A 23,219-nucleotide genomic window follows, 5' to 3' on the forward strand; every position below is an offset into this window, starting at 1 on the left:
ATGCATCCACCATGTCATCAGTGTGAAAGTTGAGTACAAAATGTGTTGTTAGGTTTTATAAATCTATGGGGTTTTTTTTGCTCTGCCTGTTATTCATCAAGCAATGAATATTTTATTTTATTTACTTTCATTTAGTTTTAGTAATTTTAAATAAGAAGTCGACCAGCTCCATGGAAGGGATTGTGGTCAAATTTGCTAAATATGAACAGCTACCAGGGGAAAAAAACAAAACAGAGTTTACAGGTTCTAGAGTAAATATAGTGATTTACTAATCCCCCCAAAATATTTCATTACACTGTGATACTGTATTAACATATGCACACATTACAGATTAAGGATACTATAGCTTTCAGGAAACACAGATGAAAATGTTTGCAGTCAGCTCAAAATGTTTGACTCTCCAGCCCCATGCCAAGCTTTGATAGGTTATTAGAATACACATTTCTTGACTCTGACCTTGCGCTCGAAAATCCTGTCAGGTCCAGTCCTGTGATGTAGTAATTTCCTTCCTTGATCAAGTCCATGTGTCACTGAATTGCTATGCCATCACACTGGGCCACTGAATTTAACAGTGCAACATTAAGATGTCAGCAAACAGCCACTTGGAGTGGAGGAAAGTGTGCAGCTCTGGCGTTTTAAGTCTCTAAGTGCCGGTTAGGACGGTTGAATTATCCTAGAGCAGCTTGGATGCTGTCAGCGAGGCCGGCACAGCTCGCAAAACGCTGGTAAACAGTTTTTTCCCTTCATTTGGCAAATTAGCTTCTTTGGTGGAACACTCCGCTACACGGAGAGGAAAAAAGAACATTCATCTTCCTATTGCTGCCGCATGTGACCTGCAATGTACAGTGCTCAACGTAAATGAATACATCCCAACAAATTAGTTAGATAACCTTTCAGAGGCAATATGTCATTTGGGCATACTGGACAATAAAATCCTATCACAAATATGAACTACTGAGTGCAAATGAGGTTTGTTAATGTATACATACAAAAATGGAACAGATTCACTTAATATTGCAAAAATGAGTACACGCCACTGAAAGTCCAATAAAGCTATACGTTAGATTAAAAAAAAAAAAATTCAACCACAGGCGAATCTAATCCTCCCCAAAATTATTCTTGTATTCACTGGGAAATGTATAAAACGATTACTGGTACTTCTGAAGGGTACTTATTTACATCGAACACTGGAGCCTCTAAGCACATATGGCTACGCAACACACTATCAAATTTGCTATCTCAGTGAAATATTGCAGACAAGAGCCAAAAAAAAAAAAAAAAAGCCTTCCCTCCGCAGCCAGCAGATTTATCTCTGTAAAATACTCCGCTTGTGTGTAATTACTGAACTCAAAGGGGGAGCGGGGTGATAAAACTGCTTCCCCTGCCACTGAGGACAGGAAGCAGAGCGCCGTAATTCTTAGCGTGCAAATGCAGAGTAAGCAGAGCGGCTGCAGAGTTTTACGCTAACGACTTTTTTTTTTTTTTTTTTAAGAGAGAGAAACAAAACTAAAGAGAAGTTGTAATAGCCCATAGTAAAAAGAGTACTATCTAGTATACAAGTGCAGGGTCACAAGGCCAGAAGAGAGGAGACGAGTGTGTGTGACTGCCTTGCTAAAGCAACGGGCTCCAAGCAACATCCTGACACGCACTGTCAAGGGAACTCATTTGGAGCGTAACAATGTGCAATAGCAGCGTATGCGTGTGTGCGTGCGCGTGTATTTAAGAGGATGCTTTCTCCGCAGGTTGCAGCTCCTAAGGGGCAGAAAAAGAAGGAGGGGGTGCATGACCCAGCCACCAGGTCTGTCGCACTCCCACCTTCTCAGCCTCCTTAGCACCACACCACACACTCACACACTGGGGAGAAGAAGAATAAAAACACATAGATTGTCACTCTCAAACGCCCCGAGATGTCTATCCTCTCCAAATAAATGTTGTCTGTGCTCAAAGTAGCTGGGGCTAAATACAGTGAATAATTGCATTGCGCAGCCTTGGGTGAAAGTCTTTCGCATATCATACCACACGCTGCGTAAAGGACATCCTGTAGAGATGACACACTTTATTGCAGAAATTATTTGCTCAACTGCTTTGACTCACATATGAACTTAAGTGGCATCTCATTCCTAATCCATAGGGTTCAATGTGACGTCAGTCTACGCTTTGCAGCCATAACAGCTTCAATCATTTTAGGAAGGCTGTCTATAAGGGTTAGGGTATGTTTATGGTAGCCCTGCTCAAATAGTGGGGCAGATATGCTTTTAGGCAAATTGATGCATTTCTTTTCTGTTACAGACTAAAAAAACAAATGTATTCTTGGTAAATTGATCAATATTTATTTTTTGTTTCTTTCTATTTTAACTCATTCACTGCCAGACATTTTCAGGCCCTCTTTTACCCTAACGTTCGAAAAAAAATAAAAATAATTCCTGGGATTGAATGGCTGGACTGTGAAAAAACAAGTAAAGTTGTCAATGGCAGTGAATGAGTTAATAAGGATACAATGTAAGATAAAAATAGTGTGCACTCGAAGAATGTTTCCGAACGCATCCACGATTAGGGAACAGGATTTTTGAGTGCGAATACGAGCTCTCCTGTTTTGTTTGTAAAATAAATGTCCCCCAAAAATGCAACTTATACTTCGGAGCGACCAATATGTTTTTTTTCTTCTTCATTATGTATTTTTTGACCAGTGCGACTTATACTGTGGAGCTACGTATTGTCCAAAAAATACAGTAGTACACTACTACTTAACTCCAACTGTTCGGAGACTCTGAGAGTTGTTCGAATGTGCTGGCATTTTGCTGCCTTTTTTTTTTTAGGACAGACTAATGGACTAACAATTTTTTGACGGACTAACTGACGGACTAAACTGACGGACTGACCAAATGACCATCACAATTCGGTTCATCACAAAAAATGATGGACTGACAAATGACGGACGGGTACCGGGCCACTGATGGATGACAAATGACAGACCAGCAAAATTGTGGAAAATGCCCACCTCTAATGTACACTAACTCAAAAGAGCATGGCTAAGATCACTATACATCTAAGAGCAATTTTTTACACATTCTGCACACAACGATGCTGAGATCAGATCTCATTTCTCACTCTCTCACAGCCCAACGAGCTGCCAAGAGAAGCATTGTGCGCAAGAGTGTATAAACACATAACTTTTTCAAGGGCCACTTTGCTGTTCGTTTGAGGCCTTGTCACTGCCTGAAGCACTCTCTCCTGACACCTTAACCACACATACAGGAAGTCCTCTGTTTACAAGAGCATGCCGGCGACACAACCTGAATTGTACTCAAGTCGGGACGTGTCTTAGTCCAACGTCAAATGCGCTAATGCAGTAGTAAGAGTCATATATGCTGTAAAAATGTGTATTTTTCAAGGCCAAAATACAAAAATAAAATACGGTCAGGACGGTAACTACGCTTGCGCTTTTGTGGAGCGTAACGGCATTCTTATGCCACTGCGCAAACTAGTCAGCGTCAGTCATAACCTCGAAATGTCATTACCACAGAAAATATTTGAATAGAATATAATGATAAAACATAAGTATAGTGGTAGCTGAGCATGCCATTCATAATCTCATCCTATTTCAGAACCATGGTAAACTAAGGGCCCCCTGTATACACTTGACACATTTGCTTTATCTCATATTTAAAACTGTCAAATTCAACATTGATTTTAACATTTAAACATGCCCGCTCCCTACACAACAAAGCTCGACTCACCGACAGCATCGTGACTGATTTTCTCTGCCTCACTGAAACTTGGCAAAAGCAGATGGATTTCCTTTGACTTAACCAAGCCGCACCATCAGGTTACGTGTATCTTCAGAAACCTCCGCTCTGTGGGATAGTGAGTTGGCTGTGATGCACCATGCAGACTTTAAAATTAAAGACATGCAAACACCAAAGACAACCTCGTTGGGATGCCCTGGCTTTCACTCGGGCTGGGTCTACTCTGCACCACTCCGGTTATACTCAAAAGCTGACCTTTGTCTTCTTTGGAACATCGGTCAAAGAATTCCTCACACTATTGGAAAATTTCAACAGCACGCAAAGACATTAAGGACCTCATCCACACTAAAGGTCACATTACAGCACATCAACCTAGCTGTCTCGGACCGGCACACCATTCTTTTCGAACATCTATCGCCTTCAGAAAAGCCAAGTCAATTAATACATCAGCCATGAGAAATCTTTTACTGAGTCACTTGGTTTCCCAATCTCCTAACACCACAGCTATTGGTCTAGTAACACCTAGTAGCACTACAACACGATGCAATCCCACCTCAGGAACCGGATCGTCTCTTTCACTCGCTTGGTTTAGCTTCAAATGTCATGAAGACCTCAGGAGGGAAACTGGAACAGCTCTACCTGACTTCACTGTCCACCTTGAGGCCCATCATGACAATGTGGGATAATATAAAGAAGCTCTCTCATGCACAAAAAACACAACTCCATAAGGCAAAGCAACCCCAAAGCAACTCAAGAAATCTTTTTCTTTGAAGCAACTATCTGTGTGTAGGGGAGGCTTTTGTGTCAATACTGGTCAAATATTAATTACTGAGGAACGTTAGGGATATATATATATATATAAACGTGGTCCATCTGTAACTTTAATAAAACTAACTATTGATTGGGGACAGAACGCAAGAGCATTGTGCCACAATAATATATGTCACAGATTGGTTTCTAAGTGAAAATCATTTCAAATGTGTGCTCCGTTTAGAGCATCAAAAATCCATGATTATTATTCATTTACATTTTCTGACATTCTTTCCCTTTGGCCTGGAGGGGGGAAAAAAAAGCTGCTAGGCAACACTCAAAAGGACCACTGCTGAGTCAGTCATGGAGCATTTGAAATGAAACCAAGTTATGCCATCAAATATCACACTTGATTTGAAGAAGCCTCAAGTAGAAAAACTTGGCAGTCATTAGGCCATCAACAACAACAATTTAGAGTCTTTTGAAAAACAACGTTGATAGCGCAAGCGTCATTACCGGTTTCAAAGTCATTTTCAAACACTAAGGGCTTATAAGCTTTTCGACTCAAAATTCTACTTGCTCAAAAAAAGAGAGATGGAGCTATGTCACAACTAACCGCGTGACTTGTAATAGCATAAATGTACGACTTTGAAGTGTGTTTAAGAAAGTTTATGCTGATACACTATATTGTCTTTCATTATTCAATTAACAATTGTACTAGGGTTGAACCCTCAAAGATGAATGCCCCAGCAGTTGACTGAATGTTTGAGAAGGATACCCCTCTGAAGTCACACTCAAGAGGTTGAACTGCCATGTTAAAAGAAAAAAAAAAAAAAGAAAAAACCTTCCTTCTTACTTTTGGTGGCAATAGTTTTACCCAGAAAAAGATTAATTCAATTCCCATTATTTCCTATGAGAAAACGACCGCCGTAATAGACCATCTGACCATAGCAGTTCTGTTTTCAGATTGATAGGTATGTGTTATGAAATAAATTACTGCATTACAATTCCAAGCACTCAAAATTAAACATTTATAGTTCCCAAAACGCAAAAGCAGCTAAATTTCAACCATAAGAAAGGCAAAAGTAGGAAATGATTAATAAAAAAAAAAAAGGGAGTTGAAGCGTGATTGTGAATTTAAGTTGGAAATGAAACATATTGTGAGTCAGTGGTAACTGACGGTGCCTATTTTTTTGTGCAACTTAGTCGGCAAATGAATTTCAACTCCATTAGGTCAACAGCAACTGAACGAAATTTGTTGACAGAATTTGATAGGTATAGCATTTACTAAGAAGCAAATATTCCATTTCAAGCATGCCATAGTCACCTTGGCCATGGCCAAAGCTCTTTTCACTTCATCCTCCATTAGTGTGCATAACTTCTTTTTTCATTGCATCGATTTTATTTCATTTGTTCTCATAGCGTACATACAGTATATGCTGGCATGCTTTTCACTGGCGGACACTCTCCAAATGACCTTCCTGTCAAGGTTCCTCTTTTTACATTCCTGCACACCCATACACCCACATACCATTCTAGCACTGTTGTGACCAAATATTGCCTTGAATGTAACTATTTCCTGCATATTCCAAATAATACATTCTTTTAATCATTCACTGCCAACCCTCTCAGATACAATGCATCTTTGGCATCTATGGCCAGCTTTGGGAGTGAATGAGTTTTAAGACAAAAAAACTTGTTTGGCAAGCCTGAAATAACGGCTAATGAATAGGGTGCGAGAGCATACCCAGAACACACACACACACACACACAAATTCTCTTTCGTCCACCAGTCACATTTTTGGTGGAGAAAGTCATTAAAGTTTCATGACACGCGCACACCTTGGTCCAACCCTTGCCACAATTCTTGCTCATGAGATCCCCTTTCAGCCACATTAAATAAGTAAAGCCTTTGACCTCCATTTGCCCCATTTGCTTTTGTGCATATTGCACGTACACACAGGTATATATTCATCTATTCCACCGTCCTCAGCGAATGCATACGATCCTACCTGAATCTTATCTCTATCTGACTGAGACTCAAATTCCATTTCAAGTCAAGTTTACGATTGATTTTACTTGCGCCACTATTCACCATCTACACTTCAACTACTCCTGCTTTCCACCCACACAACAACACACGAACACTGGCCCATCCACCTCACACAAATTGTGTTTCTTTCATTGCCTCCTATGTCATCCTCCCTGCTTCTGCCCACCTGTCGCTGTTTTCATTCTGCGTGTCCAATTTATAAAGACACAGTGGTACCTCAGCCTGGATTAACTGCTTACATTTTTTTCACTTGTTTATCAAAATTGCTTTATTGATTTTGCGTTATATGGTAGTTAGCTTTTGTGAAGGCAATTACACACTGCACTTGGTTTTCATGCAGGACAGTGAAGGGACGACAACAGCACGGTGCAAGCTTGACCATGTTTGGCACTGGTTGCTAAGCAACTGAACGCAAGTAGCCTGGTGCCTTGTCCCGCCGTTTGGACATAATGGAGTCTGCAGCTTGGCAACACTGTTACAAAAGAAAGCCCTGGTGTAGCTTGTAAAAAGGGGAAGCACAAAAACACACACACACACAAATCTTCCACAATAAGCAGTGAATTGGCACATTTCATGAATTACCTTCTTAGCATTGGTCAAATGCAATCGGGCTGCCTCCTTGAGCGCTGACCTCTCCTCTTCCTCCACCTCTGTGAGTGTACTCCCCTCTCTTTCCTGCTGTTCTTTGGCTCTCTCTAACTGCAGGTAGCAAACCCAGCCGGAGAGATACCACACCTGGGAGACACAAGGAGTACATTTACAGTACAGAAAACAGGGGGAGAGCTAAATAACCTTCCATGACACATTTCTCCCGCTCCTTAATGTGTAGTGGTGCAAAAACACAACCCGATTACAATTTGCTTATTTTCAAAAATGTTGCATGAATTCCAATGCTTATGGGGCCTTTGAAATCTATGAAATAATGGAACAAAAATGCATTACAGTGGTACCTCTACTTACGAACGTCTCTTCATACGAAATTTTCAAGTTACGAAACGTATCAACAGGAAAATATTGCCTCTTGTAACGAAAGAAATTTCAGGATACGATAGGTAAAAGTATGGGCTGCTACTCGCAGCTCCAGAGTTTCCTGAACGCAACATACTCATAGCTGCTCTGCCATTGGCTAGCCTAGCATCTTCCTGGCATCCCATTGGCTAAGAGGGACCTCTACCGTATGTGTCTATGTGTGCAGATAGACAGGTAGATAGATAGATATGTGATAGATATGTCTATGCAACGTCGTCGTCATTCGCCCCTCGGGCCATGAGGTGTTCCGATAGTTTGGCGTGAATTAGAAACGAGGAAAAAAAAAAGGGGGAAAATCGTTTTTTTTGTCCATACAAAAAAAGCAACAGATAATAAAAATGTATGAAAAAGGGATGCGTTTGGTTGATGAAGAATATGACCGTAATGTATCGACAGTCCCCACGTTATTAAATCAGTTCTTTACAAAACGCCAGGCAAAAACCACTTCTGAGAGAACATGAACCAAAGAGGGCAAAAAGCGATGAGGACAGTAATTAAAAGGTGAACGACCATCCTTTTTATTCTTTACTCTATTCTTTGTTTTTTACATTATGCACAACAATTTATTGTGCAATAATCTAATTGTAACATGTATTTGTTACATGTTTTGATGCATTTTTATGCTTTATAAAACATTTTTGTCTGAATATTGGGGGGCTTGGAATGTATTACTTACAAAATTTTCTACTTAAGAAATTTCTTCCAGAACCAATTAATTTCATAAGTAGAGGTACCACTGTACAAGGCAAATGAAATTTCCTCGAGACAATAGCTGATCTGAAATACATCATAAATTGTACTGGTAACATTATAATGACTTTGCCTGTGGCCAAATGTTTTTAATATAATTTATATTTATTTGCAGTTTCCAATACAGATTATAAAATTGGTGCATTTGAATTACAGTTTTATTTAGAGCTGTCTCAAGAAGTTCATAATATACTAAGTGCATAAAAACTATGTAAAAATAATACACGGCTTGTGTCTGGATCATTAGACTTATTGAAATAAAGGACTACCGAAAAGATTATTCCAGCATGATCAAGTGTTTGTACGAGAACTGCAAACAACTCTGAACACATGTTAGCACCCGTGCCTGTGTTAACACAACACAAGCGGTGTCCTGACTGGCCCACCAATAATGCAGGTGATGCAGGGTTGCTATGGAAATAACAAAGTCTGCACATTTCAAGACAGTGTACCATCAATGTGAAAATAAAGGTCAAAGTATCACATATTGCTGCTTTCATCATAATCATTTCTATAGGAGCACCATTATACTAATTACAGCTCCACAACAAACCTGGCTAAGAATGTTTAACAGGCATGTAACATCCCATTCCCTCAGGCACTAAGTCCCTGGAAAATGGCATATTTTCCTGTAGCTGTCAACTGTACAAATATGCAGAAAGTGGCAAATAATGAGAGCAGCATTTACTGTAGGCTATACATGGAAACGCATTGCCGACATCATCAGCGGAAAATGTTTGCACGACGCAATGTTGCATTAAAAGTATGATTACCGTGTTCATGTAGAGCCAAGATAAGCTTTCACATTAACGGTACCAGCCATTTTCTCCCACAATACCGCTTTAACTGCGACACAGTACTTTTCAATTAAAATGATTCTGGATATGTTGAATTAGGCTCATAACCACAATGAACCACTTTTATAGTTATTTGGTGAAATGGCCAGATGCTGCCTTATATACAATTATTTACACTGCAAATATCCATACTTTTTTTTTTTTTTCCAATTCCAGTTTGCTTCCACACTGCCACTTACATAAACCAGTCTGTGCAACATTAATTTATTTAAATATGGATTTGAACACTTACTTCTAGCATTACAGTATGTTGGTGTAATTACTGAATGTTCTACTATACAACAATATCCAAGGTGCAAATCATAGGCATTTTGCTCCAAGTCAAATTTAGAAAACCTAAACACTAGATTTGACTGGGTCATATCAAAATAAACCCATCAGTCGAATAGGAATAATACCAATACTGCTTGAATTGCACACGGTACACAGTATAATGCATTTAAAAAGCGTGTGCTGCAGTTCAAGGTGTCTCTCCGGCTTCACTGTACTTAAATAGTTTGAAGCAATTGATGAGGAGTAATTAGGGAACACACAAGATGTTTTCCAAGGTCGTTTTGACACGCTGAGCATGAGGAATGGTTAAGGCCTGCAATGTTCGACTTGCTAGACATCCTTCTCATGTAAAAAACCCAATTCCAATAAACTTTGGATCGTTGTTTTAAACATATATAAAAACAGAATACAATGATGTGCAAATCATTCTCAACCAATGCAGTCAATTGAATACAAAGACAAGATATTTAACATTCAAACTAATGAACATTTTTTATTTTTACAGGGAAATATTCACTTCATTATTAATTTGATGCCTGCAACAAGTTCCAAAAAAGATGGGACAGGGGAAAGTTGAGGAATGCCAAAAAAAACAAACAAAGAAACCACCTGTTTGGAACATCATCATTGGGTACAAAAGGCGCATGCACAAAAGGCTCAGTTGTCACAAGCAAAAATAGGGTGAGGTTCACCTCTTTGTGAACAACTACATTAGCAAATAGTCCAACTACTTACAAAAATAATTTCTCAATGTACTACAATTGTCAGAAATTCAGGGATTTCATCGTCAACGGTCCATATTATCATCAAAAGACGCAGAGAATCTGGAGAAATCTTTGCACCCTAGTAGCCAGGCCGAACAACCCAATATTGATTTCCCTGACCTTCGATCCCTCAGATGGCACCGCATTAAAAAAACGATATTGTGTAAACGATACTGCAACGTGGAACACTTCACTTCACAGTTCATCGCTACAAAAGGAAGTTAAAACGTCAACCATGCCAACCAAGTGAAAGCCATAAATCAACAACACCCAGAAACGTCAATGACTTCTCGCCCGAGCTAATCTGACATAGACTGGCGGGAAGTGGAAGTGTGTTGTGGTCTGATGAGTCCACATTTAAAATTGTTTTTAGAAATCATGGATGTCGTGTCCTCCGGGCCTAAGAGGAAAAAAAACACCTGGATCAAACTGACGTCTACAAGTCCAGTATATTCATAAAGGTCCCGAAGTTGGATGCAGTAAACAGGTTCCACAATAATCAGACTCTCATTTCCATTTGGTTTAATCAAGCAGAAACTTCCACTGCCATGAATCAGTGAGGAAGAAGTTATATATTACATTTTGTTATACTTCAGCAAAAATCTGGGAAGCTGACAAAACGGAGTGAATAATAACATGCCCTGCACTGTGTCGTGACACCATCTTTTCTATGGGGAAATAGGATTATATCTGGAGTTATTCTGCGATTACCACCGGAGTCTGTATCAGCCATAGCGAGGCCTCCAGTGACAACGTGGCAGAAGATTTATATTTATATATATATATATATATATTATATATATATATACACATACATACATATACATATACACACACACATACATATACACACACACATATATATATATATATACATATATACACACATATATACATATACATACATGGGCGGCACGGTGGACGACTGGTTAGCACGTCCGCCTCACAGTTCAGAGGTCGCGGGTTCGATCCCGGCTCCGGCCTCCCTGTGTGGAGTTTGCATGTTCTCCCCGTGCCTGCGTGGGTTTTCTCCGGGCACTCCGGTTTCCTCCCACATTCCAAAAACATGCATGGTAAGTTGATTGGATACTCTAAATTGCCCCTAGGTGTGATTGTGAGTGCGGATGTGTGTGCCCTGCGATTGGCTGGCAACCAGTTCAGGGTGTCCCCCGCCTACTGCCCAAAGACAGCTGGGATAGGCTCCAGCACGCCCCGCGACCCTTGTGAGGAGAAGCGGTACAGATAATGGATGGATGGATATACATACATACATATACACACACACATATACATATATATATATATATATACATACATATATATATATGTATATATATATACACACACATACACACACACACCCGCGCACACGCTCACACACACCCCCACACACACACACACACACGTGGGTGCATTAATACGTTTCGGTATGACATGTTCGGTTCGGTCTATTTATTAGTGCGAGTTTATGCACGGGCGCTATTGACTGTTGCAGTTACAGTTAGCAATAATTGTAACTGTTATTGTATGTATTTTTTCATCACAAAAAGTGTATATATGTACAACTTGTCTTTAACTTGAATACTTAGATGTGTCATAGTCATAGACTGTTGCTGCTGAGTGTTTAAAGATTTCAGTCTTAATAATTTACTAAATTAAGAGATCTTTATTGTTAGTGTATTTCTTATTCTGGTGTAATTTCTGAGAATATGACCCGAATAGTTCACTTTTATTTATTTTTTCTAAATAATATACCTTTTACTTGTCATCTTTTCAAAATAAACATTTAAAAAAAAAAATTTTTTAATCTGTTTTTTTTTGGACCGAAAATATACCGAACCGAAGTTTCCAATCAGGTAACAAACCTGTTGCAGCGCAAAGCAGGCATATTCTTAAGGCATAAGAAAACTACGTACATAATCACAAGTATTGCACAATGGCTTTTAAATCTTTTGAACGTAATCAAGTTCAACTCTCTATCAACTTGGTGGTGTGCGTGTGACTCATGTGAGGCCAAAGATCAACGCCCACCTCTTTTTGAGCATCACAACACCAACATTAGCATTATTCATTGAGGGCAGAGGTGCAGGTTCCCTCGACCACTTTGCTAACAAACACATCACGATGTGCCGTGCTGAATTCGGAATTGTCGTTAAATATGCTGAGTGGGAAGCTACCCCGTGCAGCCACACTCACCAGAAGATCAGCAGTGCTTGATAAAAAGAGTTTGCACGGCTCTCATGATTGCAGCACCAGCAGGATTTCATTTCCAATCAAGGAAACGTTTCCTGAGAACGACGACCCCTGAAGAAGAAACACTTGCACTACACAAGGGAAACTTAAAGACCAAAGAGAGTCTGTTCCAAAACCAAATCTGACCCAATTTGTTGAAATTTTGCAGCAACTTATCCTGCCTAAACAGGACTATTATACATTTTAAACACAAGGTAACTACTATAAATTACTAATAAATGTAAAGGCTAACATTTCACATGCATTGTGCTTTTCAACAGTCTATTGTCTCACATGCTGTTTTTTTTTTTGTTTTTTTTTTAAATCACTGATATCTACCGATTATTTTGTACTAAGGAGGCAGGACCAAATGAAACACTTTTGTCACAAGGTAGTGGCATAATGTGTTCCATTATTGGTTCTATGGTCATGATGACATATTTGCTTTTGGCCATCATTAGTATTAAGAAAAAGGACAGGGGAAAAATGCAAAACCGACTTGACCCTGATCTGATGTGTCATAAACTGTGCCCAAATCTCGTGGCATTAGTGGTTCAATTGCAGAATATCTGTGAGAACATTTCAAGCAAATTTTAGTCCGACCTTTCGGAAATTATAATATTGAGAATCCATTGCATACTACAAAAATGTGGATAATTTTAAAGAATGATTTTCAGCCCTGCTATATAATGAATACTACCATGAAAAAACTTTACAGATGACACTCTGTAAAAAGTTTACATAAGTGAAGATTTAAAAATCTCAACCAAAAAGAAAGAAGCCAGCAGCGCAAGCTGTCTAATTAAGAACTTCATAGGCACTCCTTTACCCTTCAACAACCCAAGACAGAGGCACACATAATTCAATTAAATAAATACCACTTCTGTCAATCAAACTGCTTGTCATTTCAAAGTGGAGACCCATCTTAACTCCCATATGGCACTACAAAGGAAAGAACAATAGAATCATGAATCAACTCAACACCTTTGAAACAAGACTTGGTAGGAAGTTGAGCAGGTTTTTGTGCTGCTTGGCGTTAGTACGCTCCAGCTTCCTGTCAAGCAAAAGTGAAGATGAGCCACAAGACACAGAGGACAGGAAGCATGCATTTCGAAAAGTAAACTCAGATTAAACGCTTTCTGACCATTAAAATTGGAGAGTGTGCATTTGCAATTGGCCAAATGCCCACTCACAGGTAGTGTCACAGCTAAATCTCTATAGTTAAGTTTTAAAATTCAGCCCCCTGATGAATGCTCTCAATCTGTCAGCTGGGGCTGTGTGTGGGTGCGTATGTGCGAGTGTGTGTGTGTGTGTGTTTGTGTGGGAGGCTGAGCCTGAGGGGGAATGTGGGAGAGACACTGTTGTGCACTTTGGCACTCAGTGGCGCACCTTCACTTTCTGCGCTGCTCACCGTGGGGATTTCAAGTGCTGAGGGACTACAGAGTTCCTATTCGTGCACATAAAAATACTGCCATTCATGCTCCTCTCTAATGAACATGCAGTTTCTACCTCACTGCGGAAGAAATGAAAAGACACTAAGGGATGTTTTTGTGCACACGCGCGCGCACACACGCATGCACTACCAATTACAATATACTAAGGCAACTCATCACTCAGTTTAAAGTGTCCCCTTAGTTTTGGATTACATACTGTTCCAGTCAAGTATGGCTACCGTTGACATTTCAAAGCAATAGAAACACCCCAAATGTCATTCTTTCAGTCAGAAATCGGATGACTTTTCCTAAACTGACCCAAAAAACACAAAAACTGAATTATATATATATATATATATATATATATATATATATATATATATATATATATATATGTATATATATATATATATATATATATATATATGTATATATATATGTATATACACACACATATATATATATATGTATATACACACACATATATATATATATATATGTATATACACACATATATATATATATATATATATATATATATATATATACATACATATATACATATACACATATATACATATACACACATATATATATATACATATACACATATATATATATATACACAAATAAAAGACATTCCAGCATGTAATCCTGTCTACAAAGCTGTCTGCTCAATTGCTTGCACAACTGAGGGAAACAGCAGTCAATACCAACAGCTGACCTGTGAAGTGAACTGCAATTTAGATTCGGCTGCAAAACACAAGCGAAGTAACTCTTAACACCATTGCTGCCGCTGCCAAAGAGGTAATGTTTGCTCTGTGGGTGGTTTGTCTGTCTGCTTGACTGCCGACTGTTGGCGGGAAGACCCGAAAAACAATAAGCTGGAGGAGTGCAGCATGGAACAAAATGGAAGAACAATCACAGGGCTACACTTTATCTACTGGGAATTTCAAAAATATAGACTTTCTTTTTGCCGCTCAGTGCAGATTGTACTTGACAAGATGGAATGCAACCGAGCAAACAAATGGTAAAATCTTGCCAGGATTTGTCTACAATTAATTTGGAAAAGAAACAGAATATAACGGTGATGTCATTCATCCAGATGAACATCACTATGACTGGTATTGAGAGAATTCCCCCAAGACACCCACCCACCCAGTGAAGCCACGCATATTGGACATACCGGAAACCGCTACTGACTATGCTACAAGTTACCAGGATTCTTTGGATGCAAAAGATTTTCCAGGAAGCAGTATGAATAATTCAAAGTGTGAAAAAATCATGAACATGGAGAATACTTTTTGATATCTCACACCTTATTTTGCAACTTTCGTGTCATAGCCATTCAACAAACACAAATTGCTTTTGCGGTCAGAGTGGAATGATATATGCGGACCAAAAATAAGACTTACAAATGAGAATGTTGCCATGATTACAAATCGCTGTAGCCTATATGAATGAACAGCCCGGTCTTGAAGTAATACATATTTGGCTCATTATTCCTCAGCAAAAGGTTTTGTAGAGCCTAGTTAATTTTGCAGTAGTAATAGAGGGCAACTGGAAAAGTATGGCTTTTTTTTTGTATCCTTCACTGCACACTCTCTTTAGTCTAACAATAAAATAAAGCCAAGTTCTTCAGTTAAATTAAATATTCTTTTGCACAATATAGGCCTTTGCTTTAATGCTTACCTGAACAACCTCATCGTCCTCTTCCAGAAGCCCCTCAAGTACTTCCACTGCCATCTAATAATAAGCACAAAGAAATACAGAGATGAGAATGAAAAGTTGAAAAGAGCTTTGCAAAGAAAAAACAATCAGAAAATCCCTCCAGCACAAACACAGATCATTGAAACTCCTAGACAGCCAGATCAATCCGAGTGATCCTAGGATCTGATAAGCATCTGGCCAGCCCTGCATCCAATATACACAGGGCTGTAGATACAAAGACAAGACAACAGGCACAGCCATCGACAGACACGCTCAGCAGTGCTTATTGCGCAGTCAATAGGCACTTTAGTTGCTCTCCCCGATAGCCCTTTTAATCTATTTAATGACATTTGGAGTCAATCCACTGTTTGTTTCCGCCCGGCTCACCACGCCGCACTCTGATAAATCTAAATAGCGGAGCGAGACGTAGTCCACATTCCTCCCCACTTCCGCGTATTTTTCCAAATCGTTCTCTTCGCCGCCCTGGGGGGACGCTTTGAGCTATGAAAGGAGTCAAATGTTAGCTGACCTTTTGCTGTAGAGCGTCATTGTTTGGGTCAGTTGCGGTGGGAAGGTCCTATTACGGAAAACAGACCTTGACTTAGGTAGGCTGTGTTTGTTTTGCTTTCACTCTCTTCCTGTGGATTCTGTGGTTGTGATGTGTGTGCGTGCGCCTGAGAGGCCCCAGGTGATGATTTATTGATTTTTGTCAACTTGAGCTTAGAGGCGACTGTTAGCCAATCACCCGTGGTGAAGGGCAAAAATAAAAGGCACGCATACTCAAGAGCGTGCGCGCACACACACGACACACTGCAGTTACACAAAAGAGTAAGTACAATTGACAAGCTCTTGGTATGGCCGTATTATTTGCTGGAGAGCTTCTGAATTCCACCACCCTTCCTCTTGCTCTTTGGAGCTCTCTTTTCATTAAGCGTGTGACTCCGGAGGCAATAAAGAGGTATGCTGCCAGGATGCACAGAGGGAGAGACGGGTTAATTGAGAAGATCTCGTTAAGAGTGCGCAAATGCCCATTTCGGTTGAGTGATCGTTGGACTAATTATCGGATGAAAACCCGCGGTCTTTAATTAATTGATGTCTAATTAAAAACAGCCAAACAAAAACACGTAATCCCAGAAGATGATAGATGGATTCATGCCCAGCCTCAGAAGTATCTGTTTAACTGTCGTCATGCCACAACACTGTGACAAACGGTAATATCAAGTAGGAAGGTTTAAGAGATGTGGTGTGAATCGGCCATGGAACAGGCGTTTTTTTTTTTTTTTTTTTTTTTTTAGAGCCACAAAAATAGAACAAGAGATATCTGGGAGCTACGATAAGTGAGCGGCGATAACCGTTCCATCATCGCCAAGTGCCGAGCTTCCTAACTACATTGGTCAACCCTGGGGGGCCGTGATTAAAGATTCAGATCTTCTTAAGCTGCTTCACGCTAAACAACAACAAGCACGAAGATGAATTTATCTGCACCGCTATGGGGGAGAGAGTGGCCGCTTGCTGAGAAGATGGGGCGAAAGGCTGCATCATAAAGAACACAAAAGCGGTCAGTGAACAAGCCGCGCCAGAGATAAATGCACACGCCTCAAAGTCACTACCTACATATTGATTTCTTTATTTCAGCACCTTTATTTCTAAGAAAAAAAAAGAGAAGACTCATAGGGAGGAACTCATTTTTAATCGCTGTTGTGTGTACTTTGAGCAATCTGGAGGCAATTTGGTTAAACAAAACCATTTTGCCGGCGTGCAGCAGCAGAGAGACATGAAAGACAAATCACTCGAAATGTGAGGGCAACCAACACACGAACACTCGTACACACAGAGTATCGTTTAAGTAAATAAATCCAACGTTGGCAGGTCTAACTCATGGGAAAGTACACGCGACATGCTACATTTCACAACACAAGCGTTCAATGACAAAAAAAGTAAACACGAGTGACAAGAGCAGAGGAGGGAAAGCAGCCATCAGCTAATAAATATGCTGAAAGACACCTTAATAGCTGTCAGGGGACCGCCCGTCTGTCTGACTGTCTGTATGTCTGCTTCCTGAGGTGAATTAGTCTGGCCCGTGACTATAATACCAAAAAAAAAAAAAAAAAAGACAAACAGATGCAAAAGACCAGACCGACATTTTTTCCCTATTATGAAAACTTGAAAATGATAAAACAAAGGAGCAACAACTAGATCATTTTATCACTGGGCATTTTCAACTAATTGCAATTTTTTGATTACCTGATCTGGCCATCAATTATTTCGACTTTGTGTACAATGTTAACATACTTGTCATTTACCAAAGATATGGTGTTTATTGATTTTACTTTTTACATGAGATTCGTTAACTTTGTTTTACACTTGTGTACATTTGCAATTATTATCACGCCCTCATCATTCCTTGATGTAATATGAGAGTCTATAAACTTGTATGGTCAGGATGAATGTTAAAATTTTGCTAGAAACATTGCTAGAGTTGAAGCTCTATGATAGCTAGCTACTGTTCGAGTTTGGAGCTCATTTGCATTATTTTCTATGGAAAGCATTTTGGGGGGAAACAGACTGCTATATTAATATATAACATTCCATAAATGAGGAAAGTAAAGCGTAAGTTTAGCCATATTCACGCTGAACCAGGTCATAATATTTAGAATTAAAAAAAAATTACCTAAAAAATACCTACCAAAAAACGGATAAAATCTCCTATATGTGCTTTCCACAAAAAAACAACCACCACAAAAAAATCTTTTTTGAATACTAAAAAAAAAATCCATGAACGGGTGAATCCGTGAGTGCCTAACTGCAAGTATGCAGGGGTCCCAACATAATATAACAGAAGTTCACGCTTTCAAAATTCGCGATTCAAAAATATTATAATGCAAAGTAGCCAAGTAAAAACACAATTTGGGCCAATTTTTTCCATTGTGGAATGCAACATCCATAAAAAGAGCAATAAAAAAGCCTCAAGCACCCAAATCAATAACACTTTAATATGGCCAAAAGCAGCAATCATAAAACTCTTCTCACATTATTTGAGCTATTTCTCTATTTGATTCCCATGATCAAACTAGTGCATTTTTGTATCCTTCAAATTGAATCTTATTCACCAGAGGTTGAGGTCAAGACTTGCGTGGTGTGAAGGGTAATGACTAACTTTCTCAACCAAATGGCTGCACAGAGTTGTTGCTGAGCTGTTTAAATGTACTCATCTTAGAAAAGGAAAGTGTTCACAATTCTGAAAAGGTAAAGCCTTGGCAGATATTAGCATGCAAGTACCGGTAACCCACTTGAGATTCAATGGTGCAGATGTTGCACACCCGTGCTGAATTAGTTATCTTCACTTTAACACCCTTTATTTAAAAATGCCAATAAATTTGACAGGTCATTAAGATTATTTACTACTTTGTAAACATTCAAAATAACTGTATTTTTATGCAATTTAATCTACAGTATTGCCATAATCATTATTGAGAGAATGTCACAAACCAAAGCTTATTTGGCTGTGATTCTAATGCTTGTTCTGGCAAACCCTTTATTTACTCCAATTCCAACCCACATGCTAGTGGAGGAAATGTGCGGGGCCAAACTGGATCCCTCAGACAAAGAGCTCAACACAAACAGGTGTTTTCCTTCTAACACTGTTGCTCTTCCAAAATGCGCCGTTAGACGTGCGGTATGCTTCTTTGGCAAATGGATACATGTAAAGGTTTCAAAGCCTTGGCGCTGTTCCGTGAGACCAAACAAAACACACGATGGAGGAAAATATGGACAAATGGTCAGTTACTGGCAACATGCTTGGGAGGTTGCCTTCAAACTAAAAACTTTACAGAGCACAAGTGCAAGCACAAAACTTTTTGAGTATTGCGGATGGCTCTAAAGTCTGCTGGGAGACATTGTGTGTGGGTGTGTGTGTATGAGTGTGTGTGTGTGTGTGTGTGGTTGTGTGTGTGTGCGTGTGGGGGTGGGTGTGTGTCTGCTCATATTCAATCAGGATTAGTCTCAGACTGTGCGAAGACGGACAATAATAAAAGATTGCCACCGCCTTAAAACTCATTTTCCGTCGCAAGCTTCCAAATTGCCGAATAGATGAAGAACAAAAATGTGTGTGCAGGAGGTGTAAATGAATATAAATGCATACATGCCAACACAGCAAAACGCTGATGTTATTATTTATGAAGCAGTCACAAGTGTCTGCAGCTGGTGACACCGACAGCCGGATGAAGACAAACGACATGTCAGAAACTGTGAACTGAGACACTGTCATTTCACTGATTCTCCTGACAGCCCATCCTCCCCTCCCACCGCCGCCTCCTGTAATAACCGTAAAACTCTCAACAAGCGTGAGCACAAATTAATCAGTGGATCAGAACAGAAAATAGCCGAACCGCTGTTAGCGTGGTGGAAATCACAGAAAATGACTTCAAACGCTAATGAGTGTGAGGTTCTGCACTGAACCGACAAGCATTTAGCCGCAAAAAAATTCATGGTAATTAACTTGGGAACTTGATGGGTGATTAAGCGGGCAACTGTGCCGTAATAAAGATATCATGGCAGCAACTTTTACTGCAGCTTCATTTACACCTGCACTAAAGCGTGAATCACGAGAGCAGGGATCACCAACATGGTGACGAGGGCACCTGGTAGGCCTTTAGTAGCCCCCGCGCTGGGGATGTCACAATATCGTCAATATCGTGATATTGCAATATTAAAATTGCCACGGTATATCGTCGTCGTCATGTCACGATATTAATAGCAAAAAATCTGTTTAAAAGCACAAGTTGTTTTCCATTTGTGAAGTTCTAGCACCCTCTGGTGGTTAGTTTATTAGTGCAGTTTAATTTGATGCCGCCTATATGTTTAAAGGCCCTGATAGACCAAACCGACGTTGGAGGTCGTGAAGCGTCGTTGTGTCTGAATGAGTGTGTTTGGTGTAGTGTCCACCGTCGTAGTGTCGTAACCCATCTGTAAGCATCTTGGGGGCGTTTACGTATGTTGAATCGGCGTCGAAAGTCGTGACATTTGGTCACTCTGATTGGTTGTTAGCTAGCAAATCAGCGCTCGGAGCACCAACGGGAAACGACAAATGCGGAAAAACAGTGAGCGTGCCTCCGCTGCCTTAATCTTCTTACAAGTACAAGAGCGAGGGTTGACAATGTATTTCACAATACCGTGTCAAGAACGTGATGGTTTTCTTCGCGTGGGAGTTCGTCGTGAGCGAAGAATATAGGTGAATGCATTGTTTACGTTTTTATAGTCCGCCCCCGGCCAACAGCTTTCCAGTTGGATTTTTCTAACCATGAGAAATGGTGACTACCGCCGCCGATGGTATGGAAGGGTATTACATCTTATGCATGAGCAGAAGGTACTTTAATGGTCAGCGTCGCTGTCTGTCGTTGCGGTGTATTCCTCCAGCGTGACGTGCCGACAGCCAGCCGGACGCCACAGGGGGTAAGCGTCTGTCACTGTTGGCCAGCGTCTTTTTGGTCTATCTAGGCCCCAAGACCCACGCTAATCGCCACCAGGAGCTCATGACTGGCCAAGCCTATTTCTTTGAGCATGCTATTTGCAAAAACAGAATATTGCGATTTTTTTTTTTTACAATATTGCAAGCTTTTATACAGTATCGTGAGCTTTTTATGTATCGCCAACCTCCCCACAATATCGTGATCATTATGCTATCGTGAGGTTTATATCGTGATATTATCGTATTGTCACGTTTGGATATCGTGACATCCCTACCGCGCGTCTGTTCTAAAATATAGCTCACCAGTGGTGGGATGTTGTGATTTCCTAGAATGTTGTACAAGTTGAATATGAAAATATAAACCCTTGGACAGATTTCAAGAAATCGTGTTAAGAAATGTACTGTCTACTATATTGATCGGCACCCAAGAAGTAGCTCTGTTTAAAAAAAAAAAGTTGGTGTTTTACATGTTTTGAGAGACAATGAGGTCCTACATTACACATTATAGTTGTCCAAATGCGAGTTTTTGTGCAGGTTTCAAGGAACATATCGCTGGCGTTAATGCATTTTGTTCAACCATTAACATCGCATTGGCAAGGAGAATAAGCCATTTACCATACTGCAACAAAGGCGGTTTCGGCCAGATGCCATCGCTATTTGATTTTTTTAAGTTTTCATTTTGGCTGAATTGCACATTGTACAACCTCGGTAGCATTAGACTTGAGGTTCCATTGTACCGAATTTCCAATATACTCTGCGCAAGAGTGGCCTAGTGAAAGGATGCCAGCTGCTATGATGTACTTACGTTGGACAAAAGTGTGGCACTGATACACCTTCAATAGATGGAGCTGAGCTGAATAAAAGCTTCCAGTGTGTGGCAGTTGGCACCCGATTTGCATCACCCCCAACTTCTGAACTGCAGTATCGGCCAGCTTGTTGTGATGTTTCAGTCCTACTCACGTACTGGAATTGATTGTTCGACCTTGGTGGAGGACTTTACTGAGTGCCACTCTAGTTTTTCTAAGTTCTTTCTCTCCTCGAGCATTGCCCCGCGCTCCAAATACCAGTCTTCAATTATTGACACAGGACTCTGAAGGGGATAAAGACCAGCCGTGACCTTGCCGCCTTCCAAGCTACTCACTGGAAAGCAAAAAGGTTTCGCCAACCTCCTGCCACGAAACCCAAAAGGCGCGACAACAAGAGCAGAAATGGTTGAACTCAGCACACATCTTTTTACCTCGTACTCCTCGCCCTCAATGAGAAGCTTGGCTGTGGTGATGCGGGACTCATACGGTGGGATCTGGTTCTATCGGAGAGGGGACAAAAGGAGAATATTGCAATGTCTAACGCTGAGCATTTATACAAACACGGTTCCCGCACAATGTCCGATAATGGCAAGATCCAATTTCAAGGTACGGGGACGTTCTGAGGCCACGTGGTTGTTAATCACAGCGAACATGACAACAGTCCGAGTGTGGATCAAGCTGCTGCGGAAGATAAGAAACACAACGACGGCGCCACTGCAGGATCGGTGTATCATGTCAGAAGCACGTTTGCTCCATTTATGTATGCCAACTCAGGTCACATACAGAAGTAGTTCTATGTTCAAGTCTCTCTTCCTCATCCCGTCCTTTGGGATAATTATTCTAATGTCTGCCTTCACTTGCACCCTCCTCACACACTCACACACAAAATTACACGGTTTAACATAATGTCGGTTCCACATTTAACTTTTATGATCCTTTTTTCATTATCTTCTACTTTTTATCTCTGCTGGTGTTTGTGATAGTGGCTCTGTGAAAGTCCTTTTAGGGTGCAGTGTTTTCAAAATAAAAGTGAAACATAAGATTGGGCTGATGACAAAGACACTCCAACTCACCTGCACCTCATCTTCAGGGCTGGAGGATGCTTCAGTCTGTTTCTGGGCAGGCAGCCACAGTCTGACACTCTTCAACAAGTATTCTTTGCCTTCCTAAGAATGCCGAAACATTGTGCAAAGAAGTACAAAAAATAGCCATGACAATGTAGGACAATACACAAGGCATACTAATGAGTCATTATATTAATGTGATTTATTCTAAGTGTTGAATGCGTCTACCGTCTTAACTAAAACGTAGGGGTGGTTTCCTGTAGAAGTATACAGGGTCCAGCAATC

General features: G+C 40.2%; 1 protein-coding gene across 1 annotated transcript in view; it reads right to left on the reverse strand.

The window, feature by feature from the left end:
* The window catches only part of LOC147143704 (uncharacterized), a 28,802-nt gene that overhangs the window by 1,567 nt on the left and 4,016 nt on the right, over positions 1-23,219 (reverse strand). Inside the window, exons 7-10 of the mRNA XM_086037070.1 lie at positions 22,944-23,036; positions 22,302-22,370; positions 15,580-15,633; positions 7,132-7,284 (exon numbers count right to left, since the gene is read on the reverse strand). Of these exons, the coding sequence (XP_085893196.1) occupies positions 7,132-7,284; positions 15,580-15,633; positions 22,302-22,370; positions 22,944-23,036 (369 nt within the window). The remainder of the gene's footprint in view (positions 1-7,131; positions 7,285-15,579; positions 15,634-22,301; positions 22,371-22,943; positions 23,037-23,219) is intronic.

The sequence above is a fragment of the Filicampus tigris genome, chromosome 8, assembly GCF_054856515.1.
Source record: "Filicampus tigris isolate MCC_2025a chromosome 8, RoL_Ftig_1.0, whole genome shotgun sequence".
Classification (NCBI taxonomy): Eukaryota; Metazoa; Chordata; class Actinopteri; order Syngnathiformes; family Syngnathidae; genus Filicampus; species Filicampus tigris.